Here is a 27,972-nt window from a genome sequence, read left to right as displayed (position 1 = left end):
GGATCACCCTTTATTTGACCCTCAAAGTGATGATGATTATGACTTCTATTCAAAAAGCCTCATTACTGAGAGTATTGAAAATGTGGCAAACCATTATCAAGGCATATATTATTATTCATATAGTAACAGGATTAGAGAAGTAACAAACCATTGTAAAGGCATATACATGTCAAACGCATTGCTAGGAAACCATAGTAACAAAAGTTAACGTTCCGAAAGAATTTTAAAGTAGCTTATCGTTCAAGTCGGGCCCCATTCGGTATACATGCAAAATATAGCGATAATCAATGGAAAATTGTAGATTTTTATAGGACATGCACGCACGCACATGTAACAAATGTTATCGTTACCTCCTGGTTCTTTAATATTTTTCTTCCAGTAACCATTGAGTGGATGACAACAATGAAATAGACAAGGTTTTGATTGAACTATAAACATTTATTCAATTATATGTTAAACTATTAATGTTACGTTTTATCAACTATTATCACAGTTAGGCTTTTCTCTCAATGTTACAACGAAACAATAAAAGGAATCGATCTCACAGCCATGTCCAAGTTTTCACGTGTTAGTTCACATCGTCCGATAGACACTCCCAGATGTCTACCTCACAGCCAAAGACTCCCCAGCACCAGCTTCAGACAGGTTTGGTGATGTTCAAACACACGTTGAGACCATAGCTCAACCGCTGCACATGGAACTGGAGGCAAAAGTCCACGGGTAGTCGGTCTGGCCACTAACCAATCCACTGGATCACGACGTTGAAACCTCACGTGAAGTCAAGCGATGAGACTGGTTAAGTGCCAAGGCACACTTCTACAATTATAATTTCATTGTATTCATGAGAGGATCTAGCTCACACCATAACAGGGCTTGACGCCTTAGTGATTAAGTAGCAGAATCCGTCGTAAGTAGTGAAGCACATCTCTAGCTGGTTTTTATATAGTAGCATTCCTATAATGCCTCACGGAAGAACCAATCACAACATTGAAGGTGCGGCATTAGCTTGTATCTAATTTACATAATTTCATGAGAGAAAAGGAAATATTGTAAACATTATAATATTGAATCTGGCAACCAAACATAACAAGATAGCGGCCGATCGGCGGACACACGATCCCACAGGTCAATCCCGGAGACAAAGGCAAAACAATGACTAGAATAACGACGATTTCCACGAGGGCCCAATTGATAACGTTACACACGCACGTACGCACAGAGAGAAAGAGAAAATCAATTTTATATGTATAGATGTATACGTAAATATTTTCATATGAGTTTATGTGTAATATATTTCCAATATACATTGTATTGTGGTATTAATTTTTTTATTAATATTTGGAGGTGAGGTGTCATGACAAAAGGAAAATCACATCTATGGTTATAGCTGTAGCAATTTTACTACGTTCCCTCTTATGTCTTACTAGCTATAATACCCGGCGCTGCCCAGGTTTTCTTGAATTAGGCTGTTTGGACCACGTGATACTCCCTCTTTGTTTGAGGGACATGCAAACCGTGTCTAAGTTCACCAATATGGCGACCTCCTGCGGGATTCATGAAAGAAACAAATCTAGATTTAAAGAAACGTAGAAATGAATATATATATTTTTCCTTTTTTAAGGGGGCACTAGGTATTTTGATTTCTTTCCCTTGATCTTCAAGTTATCCATCTGCCTATTTCTGCTTCAAAAAATGCTTAATTAAAGCTGTGGAATTTCTTCAATGTACTTTACGGGCCCATAATTAATTTTAAAATATCCTAACCCACGTGAATTTATGCAAATAAATATCAAAAGACAATACGGAGACATTAATTTTCATGCTTGAGAACATATAAATAAAAAGTTGAAATATCAATGCTATTGCATGGATATCCAACTCAAAAGTAGGCCCGGCTAATTACTTCATATTTGATCTCATGGACTTCGTATATCTCTAAGCGAACTCAATACATATTTAAAAAATCGTGAATTCTATACAATTTTTAAAATTATTCATGTGACAGAAAACCCCACCGAATTTCAGCATTTATACATTAAAATCGGCAATTTTAACACTGATTTCTATGAGGATCATCCTTTTCCTGACCCTCAAAGCGATGCTGATGATGATTATGACGTCTATTCAAAAAGCCTCATTACTGAGAGTATTGAAAATGTGGCCAACCATTATAAAGGCATAAATTATTATACATATACTAACAGGATTAGAGAAGTGACAAACCATTGTAAAGGCATAAATCACGTCTGAAACGCATTGCTAGGGAACCACGGTAACCAAAGTAAACGTTCGGAAAGTGATTGTTGAGTCCCAAAAACCATTGTTGCTCGACAGTTTTTTGCCCATTTGGGGCACTTTCCCTGCTCTGACAAAATTTTAAAGTAGCCTATCGTTCAAGTCGGGTCCCATTTGGTATATATGCAAAATTTGGTGACGATCGATCTAAAATTGTAGATTTGTATAGAGAACATACGCACACACACAGACAGAAAATCAATTTTATATATATAGATTTGTATATTCACATGCACATATGTTAGCGATCAGACGTTTTCTGCACTAATGCATTGTTGAACGTGTCATTTTATTTCCATCGCGCATTGGTGCAGGACATTCTGCTCACTGTCACGTTTCAGCACCAATTCTTTACAGTGTTACATAGCTTCTGTTGGGTCGTGGCCTAGAAAGTTGTTTTACTTCAAACCCAGTGAAATTTATTTTTCTGGTGATTTTAATTTCACATTTTCGTTATTTTTTTAAAATTTGGTAGTATGAGTTTACTGCCCATTGAATTCCGTGTGGATTATTTCCATTTATAACGTGCATTTTTGAATTATTTCCCGTGTATGTGCCCTAAGGATTATTCAGATTTCTAATGTGGATTATTGCTGTGCAGTAAAGGAAGGAAGATGGGGGAAAAAACAGGTGAGCTGTGAAAAAAAAGCCTTTTTAAATTTCCCTTTTTCCTTTGCTGGGTTACAGTTGAGTCGGCACTTATCACGTGTCTTGTCCAAAACCTCAGCCCTGATGCCTTTATTTAAAAAATATAAGAAACTTGGGCAGTTTTTTTTTTGAGTGCAACTCTATTAAATAAAGGGTTAAAGGAGCTTCATTCTTAAAAAAAAAACCAAAAAAAAAACAAACATGCATATCATTTTAGTTTCTTATGCACAGAAAAAGAGAGCTGCATTACTTATCAGTCCCTGTCTGTTGTAAGTGGGACAAGGACAAAATTATAGATCAGTGGCAAATATACGAGATAGATGATGACAAAGAGTATCCAAGAGTAAAATACCACAGAAAAATAAAAACCCAGAATCAATTAAATGTCACAATCAAATATTGTTTGGTACAAAAATTTAAGATCTTGAGATCTTTACTCTAGAGCAGCAGATCTCAACCAGTGCTCCATATGCACTCCCCAGGGGCTTTGCTGCCATTCTAGGCAAAAATTGAAAGAAAATTTTTTTTAAAGAAAAATAAATCACTTTGATGGATAAGTAAAGAATAGGCCTACTGTGCTTCGCCATAGAAATTTATATACCAAAAAGGGGGCTCCGCAAGTCAAAGGTTCAGAACCGCTTCTCTAGATAGTAAAAGGACTTATTCTCATTAGGCAGATGATGGATTGGTCTTTAGAACACCTCTTACTAAAAGAATCTAATTTATTGTGGGAGGGGAGGAAAAGGGAAATTTACTGGGATTGATAAAATAAATTTACATGATTCCATGTGACTAAATTATTGTAACTATAATCATTGCACATACTTGCCCTACTCTTTCAAAATTAGTTGGTGGATGCCCTGCTAGAAGGGAAGGGACAAAAACATTTTTTCAAGCTCAAGTTATAAATTATGTGTTTGGTAGCTGCCTTTGTTTTAATTCAATAATTGCATTCCTTTCAGGTGAGGATACTCATAAATTACTTTCAGAAGAAAAAAAAGCTTTGAAAATGTATGGCGAAAGTAATATTAATAAGTTATGGCAAGAGATACGTACTTTTATAGCTCCATCATCTGGAGAGCTGCCCCCGTTGTTTAGTCTGAAGGATGTTATGGAGCAGAATCACAAATGTTTGAATTGGATTCTTGTAAAAGCAGGTATATTAACAGATTTTCATAAATCACATTTTTTTGAGGGAACTTTTTTTATAGTTATTCATGTGTGTGTGTGTTTATTTACAAAAGCCAAATATCTACCAAACATAATTTAGACCAGTGATTCCCAACGTGGGCGTTAATGCCTCCTTGGGGGGTGATGGAAAGATCCAGGGGGGGCGGTAGAAGCTATGGGTATAACACAGGATTCTATGGGTTAGATTGCTTTGGGGGCTATGGGATGAAAAAGGTTGAGAAACTATGATTTATAGACCATTCATATCATCTGAAAATTAAGTAAATGAGTGATTCAGACGACTTCTTATGTTGCCATCTTCATTCTCACTGCTATAGGTTTTTTTTAAATAAATTTTTTCCTATGTTGCCAACATTCTAATGGGTACATTTCGCATGACTGTAGCAGATGTTAATAAAAAGTGATGCTTGCTTGTTCGCATGTACAATACTTGCTTCATTGCCCGCCAATGAAAGGGAATGACCCACTTGCACTACTTTTATTATTTTACCTAGAACATTAAAAACAATAAAATTTCTGAAAAATCATTCAAACTTCTAATAATTAATTGAAATAAAATGTTTATTAACACTATTCCCATATTAATTAATCAATAAATCTGTCTTACATTTTAACAAAAACCAACTTTTGCAATTTAATTATTTTTTGCGTAACTCAATAATTACTGTGTGTTTGAAAATTCTTTTAATATTGTTATTAATCATATAATATATATAAAAAGGTTTTTTTTCTCCAGTTACTTTCAGTATATTTAATTAGGAAGCTATTTTGCTAATAATAAAACTAATAAAAATTAGGTGAATATAATGTATTTAATGAAGCATAAATAATGCAGATTAATTAGTATCGATTTACGATGTACAGGGTGATTATAACTAAGGTTCGGATTTCAAAATACTGTAAAAAAAGAACGATTGTCAGAATGACTTGAAAATTGACATGAATATTCCTGAAAAAATTCAACTTTATTTAGTAAAGGGGGGGGGGATACTTAAAAATGTGAAATTAATGACATCAACAAACACGTGGAAATTTGCTCGCAGAATGGAAATGATAGCCAGCCACGGCTAAATGATAACTTGATTATAGCATTGCACGATTTCATAATTCATGGAAACATCACAAAAAACAAAGTAATTGAACAAATAACTATAACTTAAGAAATATTAAATATGTTGTCCACAGAGTTCTGACTACGAGGTGAAAGCACAAAAATTCTTGTTCAACAACAGATCAGAGTATGCCATGGTCATGATGTGGATGTGCTTGCAATTTTTATTAAACCAAACGCACCCCCATGTTAATATTCCTCAGGAACTTTTTACATACATATAGGGGATGTGCTGCTTTGCTGGTATTGCAATGTGCATCTTGATAGAAGTTCTATTCACACACTGATGCTGTGGAAGTGCCGAAATGATGTGGTTGCACAAAATAGACTATACTGCTGGCCAAGTACAGCATCATCTACTTGCACATTTTGCACTACTTGCACTTTTTTTTCCTTTTGCGAAAGAAACTTATCCTAAGGATAAGTTAAACTTGACTAAGGAAAAGCTTAACTAAACTTAAACTAAAAAAAGGAATATCTATGCAAATTTTCAAGTCATTCTGACCAGTACTTATTGTATAGTTTTGGAATCAAAACTTGAATTATAATCACCCTGTATATAGCTGATTATTTTTCATAAATCTGTTACTACTATACAGTAGAACCTTGATTAACCGGGCTTAACAGTGTGTGTGTGAAATTATAAAAAAAACAACTATTGAATATATTAAGACTGGGAGATATACAGTAGGAGATGTGCTACTTCTTATGGGAAAATGTATGTGAGGTAATGTAACAACTAGTACACTAGTCTTTGTCCTTTAAGGACAGCTGGTGTCTTTATTGGATTATAGGACCAGCTGCCCCTAGCATGATGGTGTCACTACTGTTGCTGCTTCTTTGTGAAGGGGAAAAAAACCTGTTAGGTTTTACATCACTACATTTAGATGTGTGATACAATCTTTATTCACAAATTTGCTGAAGATAGAGCATCGGAATGTTGCCAAAGGTTAGAAAATGTTTTAAGAATGAGAAATTTTGGCTTTTGTATATAACTTTAAATAACTAAGATACTTCATATGAAAAATATATATATATTCTGGCCACTTTTTTTGTATGAGACTTTCTGAAAGAAAAAAGTTATAAAATCCTATGTCATTTAAAGATATACCATCAGAATGTGCCTCAAGGATATCAAATGTGGTAAAAATGAAACATTTTGGCTAATAATGAACCAATATGATATTTTTCAAGGGAAAAAAATATTTAGGCCACTTTTATTTGATTTTTTGAAAAAACCACTTGGTTAAAACCAACATGGTTTAAACCAAACAACCCTGAATAAAATTATGAACATCTCAATGATTATTACTGTTATACAATTTCTAGAAGTTAAAATAGATCAATGGGAGTAATTATGTATATAACTAAAGAAATTAAATCAACACAAAAAAACATTAATTTCACTACAGCAGAAGATTTGTTTATACACCTCACAGAATATGTTAATATTTTGCTCTTGTACCGTTCACATGCATACACAATTACACAATTTAATGAATTAGAAACCAATATGAAAAAATTGAAAAGCAACATATATTAATTGTTGGCGATATCAACATTGATCTATATAGTAATACTAATGGAACATCACAATACTTAGACAATGGCCATAAATGGATTTGAACCACTACACAAAAAAATAACACGAGAAACAAAGGAAAGTCACACTTGCATAGATCACGTCTTTTATAGAACAAGAGGAAATATAGAACTTCCCAAAACTTCACAGTATTTAACACTGATATCACTGACCACTACCCAATATTGGGAAGTATAACCTTCCTTGAAAAAACAAGAAGAGAATTTGAACGATGAAAATGTGATGAAATAATGAAAATAGATTATATACGGTTTGAACAATTCATATCGAAAATGAATTTCAGTTGCATACGAGAAAATGATTCAGTACAAAATAAATACATACATCTCTTGGATATAATAACATTGAATACTAATCTCTGGACTAAAGTTTCAAAAAATTACCCTAAGAAAAATTAAAACAATGGATAACTAAGTAAATACTAGACAATAAACCTGAAGGAAAAGCTACATAAAAACAAAAAAAATCCACACATAGTCTTATGAGAACGAGTACAAAAATTAGAATAAAAATTTGAAAATTTATATTAAAAAGGTAAAACAAGAATACTTCCAGAGGAACTTTAATACCAGTGAAAAGAAAGAATAAACTATTGCAATGGCAATTCATTAGAAGAAATGTATTAAAGATTTAAAAAATATATATATTACCAAATTTTGAAAATCCAACAGAACTTGTAAATAAGTTTAATGAAGAATTTATCACAAGAAATATAAATGATGATGAGGAAAACACAGATAATTGTACTTGTATAGAACAAGAAGGCTCCTCAAACACATCAATAAATTCCATGTTCTACCTCGAAACTGAAAATCATATACTGAGACAAATTGGTCGATTTTTTTCAAAACTTTTAGAAAAATGTATGAAATATCAACTGCTCAATTTCCTGAATCATCAAAAATTCTTTGCAGCCAATCAATATGGATTCCAAAAAAACAAAAATACAGAAATGTCAATTCTAAAATTAAGGGGCTTGATAAACAATGGAATAAATAAAAATGAATATTCGATAATAGTTTTTTGGACCTATAATGAGCATTTGATTATGTGGATCTAAACATTTTAACAGAGAAATTATATTCTGCCGGTATAAGAGGAAATATCTTTTAGAATGGTTTAAATCATACTACACTAGACGACAAGCTGTCATAATAGAGAAAAAAATTAGCAGTTTTCAAGAAGTAAAAAAAGGTGTCCCACAGGGTCGGTCTTAAAGCTGATACTATTTTTAATTTACATAAATTAACTGAGTAAACTAAATCTAAATGGTAGCATTATATCTTTTGCAGATGACAGTTTTATATGTTGAGGATACAGAAACATAGTTTGGTTAAAAGAACAGAGAAGGACCTAACAAAAATAAATCACTGGCTAATTAAACACAAATTAAAAATAAATACACAAAAAACTAAATTTATGTTCCTGAAAACAAGAAATATAAATGACAGTACAGAAATCTACGTAAAATTACACACTCACTGCCAATCTCAAACTATATCAGTATGCAATTGCGAAGAAATAGGTAGAGTGTTCAATTATGAATACTTAGGAATAGTTATACAAGATAACCTAAAATGTAACATACATAGTGAAAAACTGATAAAAAAAAAACAAACTCAGAATGTATTCAGGAGTTATTATCAACTATGTATTTAAGTTTATAAATAACTTCTTGAAAAATATCTTCTCTGCCTGGGTTTATTCAAATATAAATTATGAAATATGTGTCTGGGAAGGAGCATATTATGAAAACATACGCAATCTTTACAATAAATTAAGAGAATTGATAAATGTTCCAATAGAAAACAAAACTATACAGTGCCACATATTGACACTGAGATACTGAGATACAACTACATGTACAGAATTTATAAATTTATCAAAAACTAAGAATGGTTAGTAAAAAAATGAAAATATATATAGAACCTCGAATAGATATAAAAATATCAAGTGCCTAAATGTAACAAAACATAATTTCAAAAAAGTTTTTGTTACACCGCTCCAAAAATAATGAACTTCATCTACTCTACTAATTACACAAATAGTAATAAAAATACAGATTACAATGTCTTTATTATGATCAAAAACACAGATATTAATGCAGTACTTTGAAATAAATTATTGCATCAATGCATATTAATTATATACTAAAATACATCTAATGGAGAAAAGAGCTGTTGCTGAGGGAAAAAATCATGATGTAAAAATCATATAGGCTTGCTGGAAGAACTTTACAGTCCCTCTGGGCTACATAGTATATAGAATCACATTCTTCCGCTTTTTTGAGACTTAGTTTGTCCTGGACTGGAGTATGCTGTAAGGTTTTGGAGACCATATGTACATAGGGACATAGACTTGGTTGAAGGGATGCAGAGAAGAGCTACACGTGTCCTTATTGGCACACGGAGCTTGAGTTATAAAGAGACTTCATTTTTTGAATATGTTTACATTGGATGAACGCAGGTGTCGAGGAGATATGATTGAAGTGTTCAAAATTTTCTATGGGATGGATAGGATGAACCATGAACTTTTAGTACAACACCAATCGACTGCTTTTACAAGGAGACACCAGTATCGATTGGTGAGGGGCAATGCAAGGCTATGGTGTCGCAGGGAATTTTTTCCCAATAGGGTTGTTAATAAATGGAATAGCTTACCCCCGGAGGTAGTAAATTGTAACACAATTGACACGTTTAAAAAAGAAATGTGATAAACATGTTGGGGTAAATCGAGAAGCTATCCATACTTAGAATAAGACAACCATAAGTATCCTTTATGGGCATTGTAAATTTTATCATGTGTATATATTGATTATAATTTTTGTTAATTGCATCTTTAATTGGGTTGCTATATTTTTGAAATATATGACATCCATGTTTTTATGGGCATCTTTTTCTCAGCCACCTCGTTGGGGATTTTGCCTGTTGTGGCGTTGTATTTGTAGAAGAGTTGATCAACTTTGCCCAAGAATATTAAGAAGACACCAACGAATAAGGCAAATACATGAAAATATAAAGTCCTAATGCATTTCAACACCAATGGGTGCCAATTTCAGAGGAAAAATTTAACCACTAGTCACGTTGACCAAGTTTCCCACTTGGGTTGAATACCAAATCTTAACGCTCAGTTGCTCAGCGGAAGAAGTATGTCTGTTCATTTCAAACTTCGTGGTCAGAATGAAGCTGTGAGCCTGCTTGAGATACTAATGCAGCATCCTGATTGGACACTTGTGGAATAGTGCCATTCGATTGGTCTATTCAAATTTTCTTATAATTCCTGCTCAATGAATTTAAGCCATGGTGTTGCGATCGGAGGAGTGGATTTATTATCATTGACTAGTGTATTTTTGAAGGCCCGAATATATGTGCCTTCGTAGAAATCTAAATCAACTGTGGATTTGATTTTGTGAAAAACTCTTGCTGCTTGAAATTTGAATCTATGGTCTTCTTGCTAACAGTGAGAGGCGATGGTAGATTTTTCACATTCCTGATTCTTAACACAGCGAGCGTGTTCATTTAATCTGGCTTTTATGGGTCTCCTTGTCTGTCCTATATAACCAAGAGGGCAATCACCACACGGAATGTAATAAATGCCCCATTGTTTATTCTGCGGTATATCATCTTTAGGGGGCATGAAACCAAAGTTTTTAGTGAGCACATCTATGGTTGTTAGATTAAACTTTTTAAGAATCGGTTTGATCTTCAGTGAGAGTATTGGATCGTAGGGTATGACTACACTTTCTTTGAGTGGTCTCTCTAAGATTTTCTAGAGTTGTTTCTTGTGCCGGTTTCAAGAATTTTCTACTTATTTTGTCAACAATCTTGGTGTTGAACTCCCTGTCTATCGCAATTGCTCTGATGGTTTCAAGTTGGTTCGATGTAAATTCTCAATGTCCCCGCGAGATATCTCACCAACTCCATTTTTCTCGAGATCAGAAACACACTCTGAATAAATCTAATCAATTATAATGGTTTTTTGCCTCCCATTAAAAAAACCAACAGTTCCAATAAAGCTCATCAAGTGCGTACCTGCAAGACCAGGGTGTCTATCATCATGGAAAAGTCATGAAGTTAATTCAAGAGATCTTTTTCGATTTTTTTTCCTAATATCTAAGCTTTGGAGAAGCTGTGCAATTCAATATTTTTATATTCTCTCTCAGGGTTTTTTCTTTTTTTGCCCTGGAAGGAAGGGTGGGCGAGTAGCAGCAGAAAAGAACAATATGCAGACCTGCCAGCTCTCCGGATTTGTTAAAATTTCTCCAGATTTTGGCAGAAAATTAGATTTTACGTAAACTTTCACGTCGTGACGTCAATTACTGCTGTCGGCATTAGGGAAAACACCCATAGAGAAGAGCTGTGGTCATTTCCACCGAGCAGCCGTAAAAAAAAGTCTTGGTGACCACATTTAAGCAACTGGCAAAGACGTGACTTTGTTTACGTAGCATTAATCCGCAATCATTTATCAGCGGCATGACCGAAATTCCTGTATAATCGTTATTGTATTCCATTAACAACCGTTCTGCATATAAACACAAGTTTTTCGTCAGCAGCTTTGTATTTTCAAGTTTTTTGGTTCCTCTGATTAAATGTCTTCAGAAAGAAAATATAAATCAGATTTTTGAAAAATCTGGGTCCCTCTCTAAAAAAATTATGCTTCCCCCCCCCCCCCCTCCTATAATTCACTGGTATCTCTGAATTTTCTTCCAGCATGCTCCAGGTCTTTGATCACCTGCTTATATTTCCTTGTTGAGACTGAGTGGTGAGTCATGTTCGGGGTAAGAGATGGTATCTGTGAATCAACTAATTCATTTCTAAAAACATGTTCTATTCAAAGGTTCATTTACTTTCATTGTCTACTAGTGGGAAAAGCTTGCGAAGAAGCTCATTAGCACTGAGAATTTAATGTATGGAATTCCACACCTGTAATAAATCTAAAACAAATATACAGTTGATCCCACTTGCAACGGTCTCCCATTTAGAATATTATAATGTTTTTCCACTTAGTACAACTTATTTTCGTTGTCCTAACAATAAGTAATTCTCATTGTTTAAAGTGTTTTCCTATTTATAACGTTTTTATGACGGTTTTTTGAAAAACGTTATAAGCATGATCTACTTTAATGTTGAAGGCACACATTTATATATTTACTAATAATGAATGCAGGGCTCCTACTCGTCCTACTTTTCCTACTTTTTGGTAAAATGTCCTATTTTTGTCCTACTTTCTCGGTTTTGTTCTACTTTTCCTACTTTTTTTACTAAATCCTATCGACAAAATTTGTGTAATTGATTTTAATTGAGTAGGAAATTATTGATATATTGCCAAATATTACAAATGTTGGAGAATGCAATTAATGATTCTGCCAAAGCAGAAATTGTATCATTTTCAAGGTAATTTAGAGAGGAAGGGGTATGTGGACTATTTGATTGATTAATTTTTCATTTGCTTAGTTTGAGGGTTCAACAACTATAGTAGTCATTATAAACTTCTGTCTGGATGGAAAAATAATTTTGTATTTATTACTTCGTGGTCTTGGACAGTAACTTTCATCATTCAAAATTATGGTGCAAATAGGTGAAACAACAGTTTGCATTTTAAAGCAGTTGGATACATAGGCCTATTCTAGGTTTAGTGATTCTGATGCTACCCAATGGCATTCAGTTGTCTTCTGTATTTTTAAGCCATGAACAGGTATAAAAAATATTTACAATGCTCAGCAAAGAGCTAGAAATGGAAGTGCTTCATTTGTCAAAAATGATTTCACTGGCATTGAACAGTAAAATGTGAACAAAACAGAAAAATTTAAAAGATGATGAGCAATGCAGTAAAACTATCTGGTGCACCTTGCCTTATATACGTTGGATCTTGTAATTTACACATTTTTTGCATTGTGCTTTCGAAAGTAGTCTCAAAGGTGCATCATTCTTAAAAAATGTATGCCATCGAAATTTGCTGTGCCTTGTCAAAGAGAGTTGACAAGCTCGTCACTTTGGAAGACTCCAAAAAAGAATGTAATATATATGAGAAGAGACAGCAAAGAATTTTCTGCGGTTGCTAGTGCACTGTTTTGGCCAAAAATTGGTTTTGTAACCAAGTCATTTGTCCTTTTGTTTTGGCTTGACTGAAATAGTGCTGAAAAAGTTAATTCAAAATTAAAAAAAAAAAAATTTTTTAGGGATTTTTTCCCATTATGCTATGATTATGTTGTCTAAGGGGGTTACCCTCCCCCATCCTACTTTTTCTCATTTTTTGAGTGGGAGTCCTGTGAATGTATAAATTCCCTTCTGATTGATTTTACATTTCGTTAAAAATATCTTAGCACTTTCAATATCTTGTGATCAAATTAGAAGCAAATTAGATTCTCTCTCTGACTCTTATACCTATTCATACGTTGGTTTTCCTGGTAAAATGATTTTATTTTCTCTTTCTGATGGTTACAGTGGTGACAGATCACCACTCTGATCTGTCGCCATTTAACTGCCACATATTTTAACACCTGAATATGGGAGCTATGTCAGATTTGTTTTGGAGAAGCTTGTGTGCTTATGTGTGTGTGCCCATCATTTGGCGTGTTTTGTGTTCAGTAGGTGGTGCCATCTATCTATCGCCACAACTAGATACTTTCTCAAACAGGGCAAGTACATATTTTAGCACAGAATGAAAAATGTCATGTAGAAGCAGTTATATAAAAGGTGAATTTGGTGCCCCCTAGTCCAGAGCCCAGGACAATAGGCCTGCCTGTCCCTCCCCTTCCCAGTTGCGGCCCTGCATCTATTCTTCAAACTGGTAATGCATGCATTTGAAGTTCAATGTATGCATATTAGTGTTGTAGGTCTGTGTGATCACCGTGGCAACCAGTTTTTTCAAAGGAATAGCCAACTCAAAATTTGAAATCTTTAGTAAATCACATTTTTAGCCGATTACCATTGCGCGCAGTCGCAAGTTCCAAACACGGATTTTGACCAAAAGCAAAATTTGCATTTGGGAGAGGTTGTAAGGGGCCTCTTCCTCCACCCCCGAAATCAAAAATTAAAAATATTTGTGTAGAGAATTGAAATATTGGAATAAAATAATTCTTTTATACTATCAGTGAAGATCCTTGTCTCTCTTCAAAAGTTGATTCTGCTTACCTACCCATGATTTTAGCGATGCAAAACTGTGACTACCGCATAGCTGCTAGATGGCAAAACTGTGGATATTCGAGGTAGAGTTTTTACAGATTCTGTTTTTTCCCACAATATCGAGAAGGTTTTACAATTTGAACGGCCATTCCAATCCTTTATGATTTTTTAAAAAAACCTTGCATTCACAATATTGTAGGAGCAAGACGTATTTATGCCGTATAAACGCGGTCTTTGAATGCTGGCCGATAGCCCCAAAAGTGGCGTAATTTCCCGTATATAAGTGGAAGGGAGAAGAAAATTTTCAGGGTAATAAAAAATCCAAAATTTGAAACTTCTGTACAGGGCCCCTCATTCAGAGAAGCAACCAGATATCCCTCATCATATTCTTAGACAGCCCGCTTATATATCAATACAGTACAGTGTACAAAGTAGTAAAACCAGGTTTTCAATTCCAGTTTTGTGCGATCATGATACACGGTAAGAAGAAGAAAGAAAAGAAAGGGAAAACAGTTTGGGAGGCTTTTCTCTCTACTTTTCTTAGAACTAGGAAAGAATGCGTCCCACAGGATGTATGAAAAAAAATTTTCTTTTCTGAAATTCCGGGTATTTGCGTCAATGGCATCTCTGCAGGGTTCGCACATCCTTACAAACTCCTTAAAAACTCCTAACTTTTCATTTCCCTCTGGAAGGGCCCTTATAACTCCTTACTTTTTGCAGCCACGCCTGAAAAAGTCCTTTTTTTTTCTCTGAAGGGATGGATGATCTTTCTTGGAATAGGTATTCCCCATGGTGATGAATAGCTTTGCCTAGAAAAATAAGAGGAAGAAAAGAGAAAAAAAACGCTCTCTCCCTTTGTAATAGGAAATGTGAAAGCAGGGGATGGGATTGGAACATCCAATGGTTGTGCATACCTGCCAACCATTGCGATTTTGTCGTATTTAGTAAATTAATACGATTATACGCTTTTGCTTCTAAAAATGCGATTGTTTACCGAATCGCTAGTTTTGACGTGTATTCCTGCCTATGTCGCAAACTGGTCAGCGTTGGAAATCGATGGTCCGTAGAACGACATCACTCCGCTGAACCAGTAGCCGAAAATTCCCCCATGCCCAGTGGTGAGAAAGTTTTTTTAAGTTTTTACTTATGCGGCAAAACGATGTCTCGAACCTCCTGTATTACGCAGTATACTGAGTGCAGACCTCGCAGCTTTCTTATTTTTCCTACTATTTTCCTACTTTCGTCACAATCATCTTTTTTTTTACTGCAATTCTCTCCTACTATTCCTATTTTATCCCTCCTTCCCATTTGCTTACAGCCAATATCTCACTACGAAAATTCCGAGAAACCGCAAAGTGTCACTGCTTTCTGCAGTTTTTTTGACGTGTTTTATTCACATTACAACTCGCTACTGAAAAGGAAGAAAGGGAAAAAAAATTTCAGTTCCACTGGAGTAAGGGACGACGACAAGCGTATCTTTTCGCTGCCGCGCCTTAAAGTGCTAAAAACTGAAGTCCAGTGGGGAAAGCGAATCTGTTTCACAGATTGGTTGCCGTAAATAAAAAGGCAAAAAAAAGAGGAACAGGCTCTATCCACACACAAGAGATTCTATGAGAGACAATGGGTTTCTCTCTCCTGGGATCCCGTAACGAGCGTTCATCCCTGAAGCCAGGTTTTCCTACGAGTAGGCTTTTTGCGCCGCGTGAACCTAACTGGATAATGTCGTAGCGGTTACATAATGACGTTTCAGTTACATAATGACGTTACGCATTTGCGTAGGACGGCTATATAGTATATGACCCTGGCGTCATCGACTCAATCGGCTGCATGCTCCGGTTTAAAGGGAAGAGACACAACACGAAAATGAAGGGAAGATCGCTGAAACACTCTGCACACGACGCTTAACTCCTCTAGAAGCAGTCTGCCAATCACGCCCGACGTAAAGCGTTGCATGTTGCGCGCGGCATAGAAAACCTGCTAGTAAAACCAGTCTTTTAACCGACTGACGGTCCTGCACGTATATGTATGTGTGAAGTTTATGCCTTCCAAACGGTCCAGGCCGTATTTTTACGTGTTAACTTTTCGACTTCCAAATGGTCCTGGCCGTAAATATACTGCCTTGCTTTCCCCCCATAAAGAATCACTAAGCTGGCTTAGCATACGCCCCTCTCCTTTCTCCACAAAATGACCATTGTACTCGCAACAGCGCTGTGCGTTGAAAACGACAAAATGGCTTCTGCCTCTTCGGCGGGAGGGGACAGTTTTCAATTAACTTAGCAGATAGACGTTTGACAAGCAGCTCTCGAATAGTCAGTTCAAAGAAGCCTTAATCCTTTTGTAAACGAAGAGGAATTTTCAGAAAGTATAAAAAAGGCTGCTCTTCAGCAAGAAATGCCCCACCTGAAAGGCATGTCTTTATGTTATGATAGAAATTCTTATCGCTTGATTGTAGGATATGTACTGGCATTCACTTTTATTTTGGCATGAAAAAAAATTACATTGTATTAAAACTTATTGACTGCGAAACACTGAATGCAAGATAGAGATAAACAGGATTCCTTCCCCCCCCCCCCCGGCTTTCCAGTGATTTTAATTTTTTTACAGTATAGGCGAAATTTTTTAATTTTATTTTTCATTTGTTTATCTTTACCTCTTTATCACTACTCAAGTACGATACGGCAGAACCTCAATTATCCGATGTGATTGGAAAGCCCTACATCAGAAAACCAAAAAAAAAAAAAAAAAATACAGTATCGTATTTATTTACGCAGAGCATAATTGATACCAGTGTTTTTTAACTCCTTTACCCTACCCCCTGTAACCCTCTTTGGACCATGTTTTCTTCTCACTCCTTGCTTTCTTGGCCCCCGCCTTTGCCTGGGCCCCTAACCTCACCCAGCAGACTAAACCATTTCTAAGTATACAAACTATTTTCTTTTTGAAAAAATTTATAGTGAAAGCGAAAATTTTATAAACAAAGACTGTCATAGTGTCTGTCAAGACTGTCATGTCTCTAGAGTCCAGCGAGCTTCCCTCTTCCCTACGCTGGGCAGTGATGCCAACCCACCCACTCCCGCGTGCAAAGTGATATTCGGGAAGGGGGTTCAGTATTTCGATGGAAGTAACAGCCTACATATTTACATACTTTCGAAAATTATTGTGTGCCAGAATTTTATCATGTAGGCCCCATGAAGACATTATACCCCCCGGACTATGCCTGGATCAGCCCATACTTGTGAACCAGAGTTGGGCGAACGTACACAGAGAAAGCATATGGGAACGTATGCACATCACATTTGTGGTAAGATGTACATAACATGTATGAAATTCTATTAGCTTTGCAAACTATGCCATGCTAATGTTCAGTGAAATCGAGAATGCGGCTTATTTGCAATACCTAAATCCACGCATGTATTCAATCTCTGCAACATTTTATTGCTTAGTTGATAATTTTCAGCTAGTACCATTACTTATACAAATATATACATTTAAAAAAAAAGCAGTTGGAAGTGGAAATAAATATAAGCATGTTATCACATTGTTGACCGGTCATGAGTGAATTCGAACTTTCAAGCAGGAGAAACCTGTAAATCAGCGATTCTAAACCGGTGCTCCACAGTGACTCGAGGGAAATAAAACAAATCAGTAACTTTGATAGATAAATAAAAAATAAGAGGCCTACAAGGTTCTACCATAAAAATTATATGCAAAAAGTGCTCCTCGAGTGAAACAGGGCTCCGCCATAGAAATTATATACTGGAAAGGGCGAGCCCAAAAAGGATGAGAACCGCTGCTGTAACCGTTCATTAAGTGGAAAAACCACAGAAAACGAACTTCGGTAGACCACCACTCTGCCGCCAGTGAGGTACAGACCTGGATGCTCGTGATGAGATCCCAGAATGATGTCCACGCGACGACACAGTAGCTCTAGAATATACAAAGTGGCCACGGGTGAAAATCCAGTAAAAAAGTATTGTGCTGTAAAAGCTGAGCCACAGCTTATGATTAAGCATTCCGTGCAAAAAAAAAAAAAAATGTGCAGCTCATCTATCAATTCCTCACAGTTATGTGACAGGACATGAATAAGCTTGTACGTGTTCATCAAGCACAATGCCTCAACATTGAACGAAAAAAAAGTATATTTAAATTTAAAAATAAAATACAATTTTTTTATTGTATCTTTTGGTCATTTATCACACTTCTTATAAAATGTGTGCTCAGTGTACAAACGAAACATCCAAATGGTTGACTGACTTCTTTTTTTCCCACCTAAGATATTGATCTGGTGGCCCAGACATTAGATACGTCGGAAGAGTTACGAAACCGTGGGTGCTTGACTTGAGCTTTACATGGAAACTATTGATCCCTGAATGAATTTTGGGGGTGCTCAGATCAGTGGTACAGAATACTGTAGGTACTCGAGCACTCACTGCACCCTCTGGCTCCACCCCCACTGCCAGTCATCGCCCTAAATGCCAGAATTTTACTAATATATTGTGGAATCTTGACTAAGTACTGCACTGTCAGTTCCCTTCCCTCCAACCCACAAGAAATTTCTGGCTACGGCTCTTCCAATAGCACCATTGTCCACATAATAGAAAGGTCTTTCAGGTCTTGAGGTCAAACAACCTATTACATTACATTACAACCACATAACATTTATTTGCACAATAATGTTTTTAGGAAGAAATTTAACGATCAAAAACAGTTCAGCTCCTGGATGTAAAACGGGCCACAGCAATTGAATTCAATTAGTGAGAAAAACTAATTTCTTAGTAAAATAATTACCGTACTCCCCCACATTAGCTGGCATGTTGGGAAACAGTGATGCAGACCAGCATGCTGAAGATATCCGTATTTTCCGGAATGCCGATAGATTCGATTCATGGATTCTGGAAAATTCTTGAATATCTTTATTTTTTATTAATTTCTTATCAGGAAAATAGATTATACATATCCACGGAGCCAACAATGATGGCTCTTACTGGATGTTAGTGAAAACAAACAGTTGAATATTTACTATTAGAATGAATAACTGAATGGGAGGAAGAAGGAAATGAAATATTTCAGAGAGAATCAGAAATATTGTTCAATGTCGGTACTGTAATTGAAAGAAGGTAAAATTTGATTAGTCTTCTATACATGTGTATGAACAGGGCTGCAACTAGATGCATGGTAAAGGAGAGGTTTCAGAATGAAATTTGTACCCCCTCGGGTTCAGCGTCCGGGGTACGAGACCCGTCTGCTCCCCATAGTTGCGGCCCTGTGTATGAATGAAGGCTGACAGTTGAATTCATATCAGATGGCATAGAGTTATAAAATTCAGGAACTATGTAAGTAAAATACTTTCTTTTCAAAGTTTTATGAACACAAGATAATGCATAGATTCAATTTATTCCTGAGGAAGAACGAGACAAATTAATATTTAAAGAAAACTGATTTTTTTGAAAATGAGGAAGTGGGATTTAGAAAAATATACACATATATATCAACTTTATTCGGAAAATCCACTGATTCAACTGAATGCATCACAGAGTAATAATACTATAGAGTGCGCGCGAGGGGTTACAATGTGAAGCAAAGATCCGGAGTCACGTGACTCCAGTCGAAAGGCTGGTCAGGGAATCTCGCTGGCAATGCTTTCCTTATGGCTGTTCGTATGACGATCTCCAAGTGCTGTCTTATTTTTCATTAGAATGGTCACCACGTGTGCAGCTTTCGGATGTTCGGAACGGTTTAGGAAAAGAGGAACATTATCCTTTCACAAAGGAATACTTTTTTGCTTATTTCCCTTCTTATAAATTAAAAATTGGAATATTAAATTGACGATGCAATGGATTTCTGACGTAATCTCAGTTTTTAACGACTCCATTTTGGATTTAATTCAATTAAAGTTCCAAGTTTTGGTAAAATTCAAATGTCATGAATCATTATTAAATGTTTTAATAGAATTTTTGGCAATAAATGATTGAAATTGTGAGTTTTATGAAGTTTTAACTGAAATATACGTCTCCGCAAGATTTGGCGAGATTTGGCGAGCTAGTGAGTTCATTCGAGTTTTGTTCAACTTGGAAGAAAATATGCTTTTCAGAAGGATAAATTTATGAAAAATATTCTATTTAAATAGAATGTGAGGAAAACTCCCTCCCCCCCCACTCTAGACAATTGCAGTTTGGCATAAAAATGCATAACAACCTCTAAAAATAATAGTATTTTTACCCCTCTTCGTAACGGTTATGTTTGCATATGCTGATAAATACAGCAAAAGCCAACATGAACTAAGCCGATGAAAAAAAATCTCTCTCTATCTTCGCATTTATTATTAATTTAATTTTTATGGCGAAATATGTGTAGTGCACGCATCTCATACGGGCAGAACGAAGTTGTTGAAATAAAGTGATATTTCAGCATGGATTTTTTCCATATTCATCAAACTTACTAACTTCATTTTGAGAATTATTCGATTCATTCGTAAAAAGTGATAAATGCTACGAAATTCATCAAACTTACTAAAAATATTGGTAATTATGCATATATTTACCAACTATTATGCATAATTTCTGAAGATAACGCGCACTACGGATTTATCAAATTTACAGTAACATAAACATTATATATTTGTTGTATACAATATTTTGTTTCCTGTGTGTGTATAGATATTTAGAAAGCTATTAAAAACTGTGCCAAAAAAATTTATTTCATGAAATTTATACTGTTTATATTCACTTCCTTCAAATATTATATATTCAATTAAAATTTAAAAATCCATGTGTTAAGAAATTATTAAGAATTATCCCTTAATGGAAAATTAAAAAATTCCGTTTTCCAATATTTGTTTATTTTATACAATTTATTTTTTCAAATCTGATACTCCCTAAATATTTCACATAAAAATGAGTGAAATTCATTGAAAAAATGAAGGAAAGTTTTCATCAACTTGATCGAATTGAGTCAAATTTCGTTACAGCAACATCCTAGCTTCTGCGAAAACGCGCCAAATGTAATAGCGCAGAACCTGTTCTTTCCCCGACAATACTGCTCATCTTTTCCTCACGTTCGACAAGTTTTATGAATAGCGTGCGCGGTCTATTTATATCTTAAGTCTATGGAATGCATGCTGTGATCCTATTATAACCTCACTTTTTCCGGCATGCCGAAAGTGGCCAAGACCACAACATACAAAAAGCTGGTGCCCCTCGTGTTTTACGGCATGCCGGCCAATGCGTGGGAATACGGTAAGTTTATTGAAATTTTTGTGTAAAATAATTTGGTAGTTGTTCAAATCCGCGCTTGTGTAATCACTTCCATTTTGCCCAAATCTTTACTTGAAAAGTAAAAAATGCGTTCGCAGAGTAATGGGAAAAAAGATGAGCCCACAAAAAGCCAAGTATTGTACTTAGTTTGAATCCTTTTACGAGAGAACACACCTTTTCTTTTCCTCTCCTACAAAGAAGCATTCAACAGTGGGCGGAACAAAAATTTTAAACCATACAACACTAAATCCGATATCCCGCTGTTTGTACGGGGGGAAGGAAAAATTGTTGGATTTTTTTCGAAGAGGTTTTGTGACAATTACCTGAACCTTTTTCAAGTAGATTTTCTCAACACCCTCAAACCGTCAGTCGGTTAAAAGTGACAGCCCGAGCCACGTCTGGTTACGGGGGGGGGGGGGGGGACGAGCCGATCAGCTGCTATAGCTGAACCCACTTTTTTTAACCTTCAGAACATAACTTTAGGGTATCTTTATGTTAGGGGTCATTCAAGTATTACGTCAGCATGGATGGGGGATTTTCGATTTGCTGACTTGATGACGTGAGGGGGGGGGGGGAGATTCTTACGTCATCAACCACCCTTTATAAAAAATATGAAATATTCTTAATGGCGTCTTACTCGGTGAGCGAAAAACGAGTAAAACTTTTCACTAGTTTGTGGGCACCTGAACTAACATTCTCCCTATCGAGTCCCCTACAAAGCCACTCTAGTGATCTTCAAATACTTAGCGGATCGAAATGCTCTGGAGCTGTGCCGCGCATCATATAAGTGATCCGTGATTATGCCGCAGATCACTTAAGTAATCTGGGAATGTTCCGCGGATAACTTGAGTGATGTAGAACCGCACTGGTGGCAGGACCAATGCTCTAAAACTTTGTCACATGTCACTCAAGGGATCGCTTAATGTGCCACAGATCGCTTAAATGGTCTGGAATTGTGCCACGAGTCACTTAAGCGATCTGTAAATGTGTCACTTGGTTCATTGTTACAAAAATAGATTTAGGGGCAGGCCATATGTGTGACCAAATGTGGCCATAACGCCAGGGCCACATTTGGTCCGCACAGGCCAAATGTTTACCGCGGGTCAGGGGTTACCAAGGGCTTAGAGAGGTAGGGTCGCAATGAATTTCTTGAGCAATTTTGGGTTCTTAGCCTTCAAATAGCATTGAAATCAACAAAAATTGATTATAATAACATATAAAGATATTTTGTTTAGAAATAGTAAAAAATATTTTGTGGATTAAAAAAATAAATTTTCGATCATCTGGGGGGGGGGGGATCCCCCAATTCAGATGCCACCAATAAGCGACAATTTGCTGACTTTTTCTGACAAGAGGGGTGAGTCAAAAATTGCTGAAAATTTGCTGTCGTAATACTTGAACAGCCCCTTATTTTAAAGCATACATGTGCTCAACACATGGCCTAAATGTGGCCTGCCTCAAGTGGCTCCTGGCAAATTCTTACTTCAATTGAGCGGCCCGCGGCACATTCCCAGATTGTTTGAGTGAGTGATTTCCGGGGGGGGGGGGGCTTTCTTTCAAACCAAGCACAACTCTGGTCTATTACCATCTATGGGCAATTTACTATCTAGGAAGTTGTGCTGGAAGTGTGTGTGTGTGCCTAGGGTTGCTGCAAATATAAATAATTTTGTAAGAAAAATCTTTGTCGGCTGTGGTTTTTATTTTGAATAATTGGAGGGGGAATGAATATCACTTATAATTTTTATAATTTATGTGATGCTGTTATGAGTTATATTTTTGACTAATACTTGAAGGTTTTAGAACACTTTGGTGACTACAGAAAGCATGTATGTGGATTGATTATTTTATGACTTCTTATGATGCTGGGTAACAAATCAAAACTTGTAATTTTTGAACCTCTTCTACATCTATATTTTTGAGAAGAGGGAAAGTTTGTTTGCAAATTAAAAATAAATTTGCATATGTGCCCCGCCCCTTTGTTTGCTGTAAAACTTGTAAGTTATGAAGTTTGCCATGACTCCTTAAAAACAGCTTGAAACTCCTTAAAAAGTCCTTACTTTTCATTTTGAAAATTTTGTATGAACCCTGCTCTGGCTTTTACGAGTTCATATACCCAAGATTATCAATCACTGATAGCCTCTATGAAAGGAAACACTTATTTTATGAACAGTAGACCTATATGTAGATGTGATTTCTGCAAGTGAAGACTGACGTGGAATTATATTCTGCTCGGGGGCAATGTAGAAATATTTTTTTATCGAGTCGATGGGGGGGGGGGTCTCCCCCCCTTCGGAAGAATCTCCGGATTTCTGGATTCCAAAAGTTGGCACGTTTGCATATGGTTGGGACAAAAAAGCTATTCAGCTTGAATGAACAAAAAACTTTTCTTTGTTGAGACCTTTTAACATTTGTAATTGTAATAAATATACTTAGCCAACCTGAATATGGGAGCTATGTCAGATTTGTTTTGGAGAAGCTTGTGTGCTTATGTGTGTGTGTGCCCATCATTTGGCGTGTTTTGTGTTTAGTAGGTGGTGCCATCTATCTATCGCCACAACTAGATACTTTCTCAAACAGGGCAAGTACATATTTTAGCACAGAATGAGAAATGTCATGTAGAAGCAGTTATATAAAAGGTGAATTTGGTGCCCCCTAGTCCAGAGCCCAGGACAATAGGCCTGCCTGTCCCTCCCCTTCCCAGTTGCGGCCCTGCATCTATTCTTCAAACTGGTAATGCATGCATTTGAAGTTCAATGTATGCATATTAGTGTTGTGTTATCAGGTGTTATTTTGCTATCATATAGCATAGCTGCCAAGTCTCCCGAATTTTAGCTTCATCGCTCGACCTCCCGAAAAGTTCTTAAATCTCCCGAATTTTTACGAAATTCACAAAAATCCCTAATTGTCCCTAAAAATTCCCTACTTTGTTAAAAAAATCCCCATCATGAAAACAATCCCTAAGGAATTTCTTGTGGGGCATGAATTTTTTTCCCCCCTTTCGAAATGACGTCACACGTCGTAAATGGGGAAATTCCCTTTTTAAGGAAGTTCTACAAACCCTCTGATGGTAACAAGAAAGTTTTGTCTCATTGTGCAGGGAAATGGCTTAGCAGCCAATAGTCCTGGATAATAATTGAAGATTATAGTGACGCGTATATGGTCAAAATTTCTTTTGTTGAAGTTACGTACGTGCGATATAATAAAACATGAATACTGATGAACAAAAACATATTTCATCAATTTTAAAGATACTTATTCCGATGAATTTCCTTTCATCAAACGTTCCAGAAGAGGGCCGACTTTTCCTTTTTGTATAAGTTGTGTTACGGACATAAGCATCGGTCATGGAAAGACTGCCATCATCACTCGTGAAATGGGAAAAAAAACAAAAATCAAGCAAGTGTCTTAGTCAGTGTTCTTCAAAAATTGACGTTTTTTTCCTTCATCTTCCGATGATTTTGGGGTCATTCGTGCAGAATGTTTGTTCACAGCGTTTCTAATTGAACACAATATTTATTTTTACATCATTGAAGTTTTGGCCTCCAATTTCACTTGTTTTTTGCGTAGGAATTTCACATTCCCAAGGGTTTTACTTCCATGTGTGTAAAATCCCTATTTTAATTTTCAGTTTTTGAGTAGGGATTTTATTCCCTACGCTTTAACTTTAATGTTTGGAAAATCCCTATTTTATTTGGAAAAATCCCTATTGTATTTATTAGGGAGTGGTTTTAGCATAAAATACGGGTTTATGCGAAAATCTCCCGAATTTTCATTTTCAAAAGTTGGCTGCTATGATATAGTGGCAACGGCGCTTTTGTAAACACAACATTTTGGTGTCTCCAGTGAGTAAGCTGTTTGTGCATTTTCATGCCAGTGCTTAGATTATGTATCTCTACATTTAACATAATAAATAATCAGTTACATTGATGTTAAACCAGTTCTGGAAACATTATTTACAATAGTAATATTCCCCTAAAGCCATAGATATAATATAACCATAAGTTAATTTTATGTCTATGCCTAAAGCAGTGTTCTCAGGATAGTGTGATAATTCTTGGGGGGGGGGGGTGTTGACTGGCATGACAGTTGGGAGTTCTCTTGGGGACTATATTAGATTTCAGTAGAAAGGAGCCCAGTTTTGATAACAATTCGCATGGCGAGCGTTGTATTTTAATTTAAAACGTTGAATTATATAGAATTTTTTTTTCCTTTTGTGATTGCAGGTGATCCTGAATGTGTGGCAAATAAGTTACAAATATGGGATTTGGCACAACTAGTATTAGAAATGAGATGCGCTGCAGATAAGAGGGATTCATTTCAGACCTCTGCGATAACACATTTTCATGCCACTGAAATGCTGAAAAAGAACACTTTTGACTATGAGCCAAATACACGGTATGATCCTTCTCTGATGAACATGTATTCGCAGGGCTTTTCAAGAATTTCTTGAAAGTAGCAATTATTATTATTTCAATATTATAGAATGTTTCTTTTATATTATAGGGTGTCTTAAATAAAACTGAGTGAGTTTTCAAAGAAGTAACAAATTCTGAAAATTTATTCATTTGGTTCTAAACTACAATAAAGGTTCAAAGTGCCTTTTCTGAATTACGATGTAACTATGCCTTTTTGTTCACTGCGTAACTTTTGGGATATTGTCATTATGAAATTGCTGGACTTATACTAGGAACGTTAGTCCTATTGTGTAGAAAATGAAGGTGGTCGAGAAAAAAAAAATTAAATGAGCTTGTTTTTTTTTCCGTTCTGAAGCTGTGTGTGCAACTAGAATGACCAGCGGAAAAAAAAAAAATTTTAATGTGAATATAATGAATTCACCATTTAAATATTTCAAAGTGAGTTTTTTAGCAGGCTTGACGAAATTAACATGTTTACTAAAATGATGAAAACCACATATTATGAAAAATAATTCTGCCCCTTAAAATATGGGTCATATGGTCACATTATGTGTAACACAAATATATATATACACAAAAAAGAATTATTTTAAGAAAAAGGAGAAAAAGATTGAATTTTTTATGAGAGTGAAATAGAACCTATGCAGTGGGTTGTCACATACTAGCGCTTTTGCCATTCAAAAGATACTTTTTCACTACCTTCATTTTTTATCTTCATTTCTCTTGCATTTTTATCCTACTACTGGGGGGGGGGCTCCACTTCTTCCCCCCCCCTCTTCATAACATATCTGGTTTATTTCGTCCCACTTCATCAGCGTGCTATGGGAAGGGACGTGTGAAAGCACCAGCTTACTGAAGTAGCGAATTTTAATAAAAATAATAATAAATCAACAAAAAACGAGATTCATGGGAAGTACCCCCAGTAAACTTCCCCATGGGGGTCCCCAGATTAAATTCACTGAATTTTAGTGGGGCCCCCACACTGGATATATCTTGGGCTACCAATGTGTTGAAAATTTTACAATATTAAACAACAAAAATCAATGAGATACATCCAGGGTCCCCGAATTAGAAATTGTCAACATTTCCATGGAGCCCTGACCTGGAAGCTTGTCGGACACCCCCATGTGAGGGGCCATGAAAATTCTTCATTTTTATCAATTTTACATTGAATAAAATCTAGGGCCCCACATCCAGTAGTGGAGACACAATATGCAGATTTTTAGTGGGGAATCCAGAATGGATTTATCTTGGTCTTCCGCTGTTGCAAATTCTACAATGTTAAACAGCAAAAAAGAAACATATTCATCCAGGTCCCCAAAATGAAACCTGTAAACATGAGGCCCCCAACTTCGTCCTAAGGAAGCTTGTTGGCCATCCCCCGCTGCGAGTGCCATGGAAAATTTTCATTTGTATTCGTTTTACCAACGAATAAAATCCAGTGCCCCAACCAATTACCTGGGACACCAATTCGCACACTTTTAGTGGGGCCCCAGACCAGCTTTATCTCGGGCTTCCGCCGTTGCAAATTCTACAACAGGAAAGAATGAGATTCATCCAGGGCCCCCAAAGTGAAACCTGTAAACATGGGGCCTCCGACTTGGGAGCTTGTTTTGTTGGTCATTCCCCCCGTTGCGAGTGCCATGAAAAATTTTCATTTGTATTCGTTTTACCAACGAATAAAATCCAAGCCCATGCAACTACCCGTGACCGGATTCGTAAATTTTATGGGCCCCCAGACTGGATATATATTGTGCTTCCGCTATCGCAAATTTTTCAACGTTAAAGCAGCAAGAAAACAATGAGATCCATCAAGGGCCCCTGGAAATGAAAACTTTTAACTTATACGTGCAATTCCCCTGGGTACCCCGACTCTGTGTGTTGGAAGCACTGCTGTTATATGTATATTATACATATACATACCTCTCGGCATGACCCCCCCCCCCACAAGGGCAGGACTGACAGGGGCAGCAACGATTCTTATCACTTTTTGATTTTTCACATAAATTAACCACAGAGGGCCCCTGAAAAGCTGGTTTGGGGGCTCGCCATCTAAATTCCAGCCTAAGGGCCCTGCTGTAGGATGTGGGAGCTTCTCGATACATGCACATAACTTGATCCCTACAGGTCAAGCGGTTCCTGATGTCCTCAGGAGTTGAATGAAAACTCGACCCAAAATCGTAACCTACTTCCTTAACACAAAAACGTAACATTTCCGTCACTCAAAAACGTCACCCACTTTCGTAACATAAAATCGCCACTAATTTTGGTTGCTTAGAAACAGACCCTTTTCGAGTTTGTGATTTTATATTATAGAGTAGATATATATACA

General features: G+C 36.1%; 1 protein-coding gene across 1 annotated transcript in view; it reads left to right on the top strand.

The window, feature by feature from the left end:
- Positions 1-27,972, top strand: part of mael (germ-plasm component protein maelstrom) — a 110,138-nt gene that overhangs the window by 33,640 nt on the left and 48,526 nt on the right. Inside the window, exons 6-7 of the mRNA XM_089237941.1 lie at positions 3,906-4,100; positions 25,449-25,620. Of these exons, the coding sequence (XP_089094067.1) occupies positions 3,906-4,100; positions 25,449-25,620 (367 nt within the window). The remainder of the gene's footprint in view (positions 1-3,905; positions 4,101-25,448; positions 25,621-27,972) is intronic.

Source organism: Pholcus phalangioides, unplaced genomic scaffold (genome assembly GCF_987345545.1).
Source record: "Pholcus phalangioides strain wild (caught in Gottingen) unplaced genomic scaffold, Ppha-v1.0 ptg000010l_1, whole genome shotgun sequence".
Lineage (NCBI taxonomy): Eukaryota > Metazoa > Arthropoda > Arachnida > Araneae > Pholcidae > Pholcus > Pholcus phalangioides.
The sequence above is the reverse complement of the archived record's forward strand: the minus strand, read 5'-3'. Positions and strand labels throughout refer to the sequence as shown.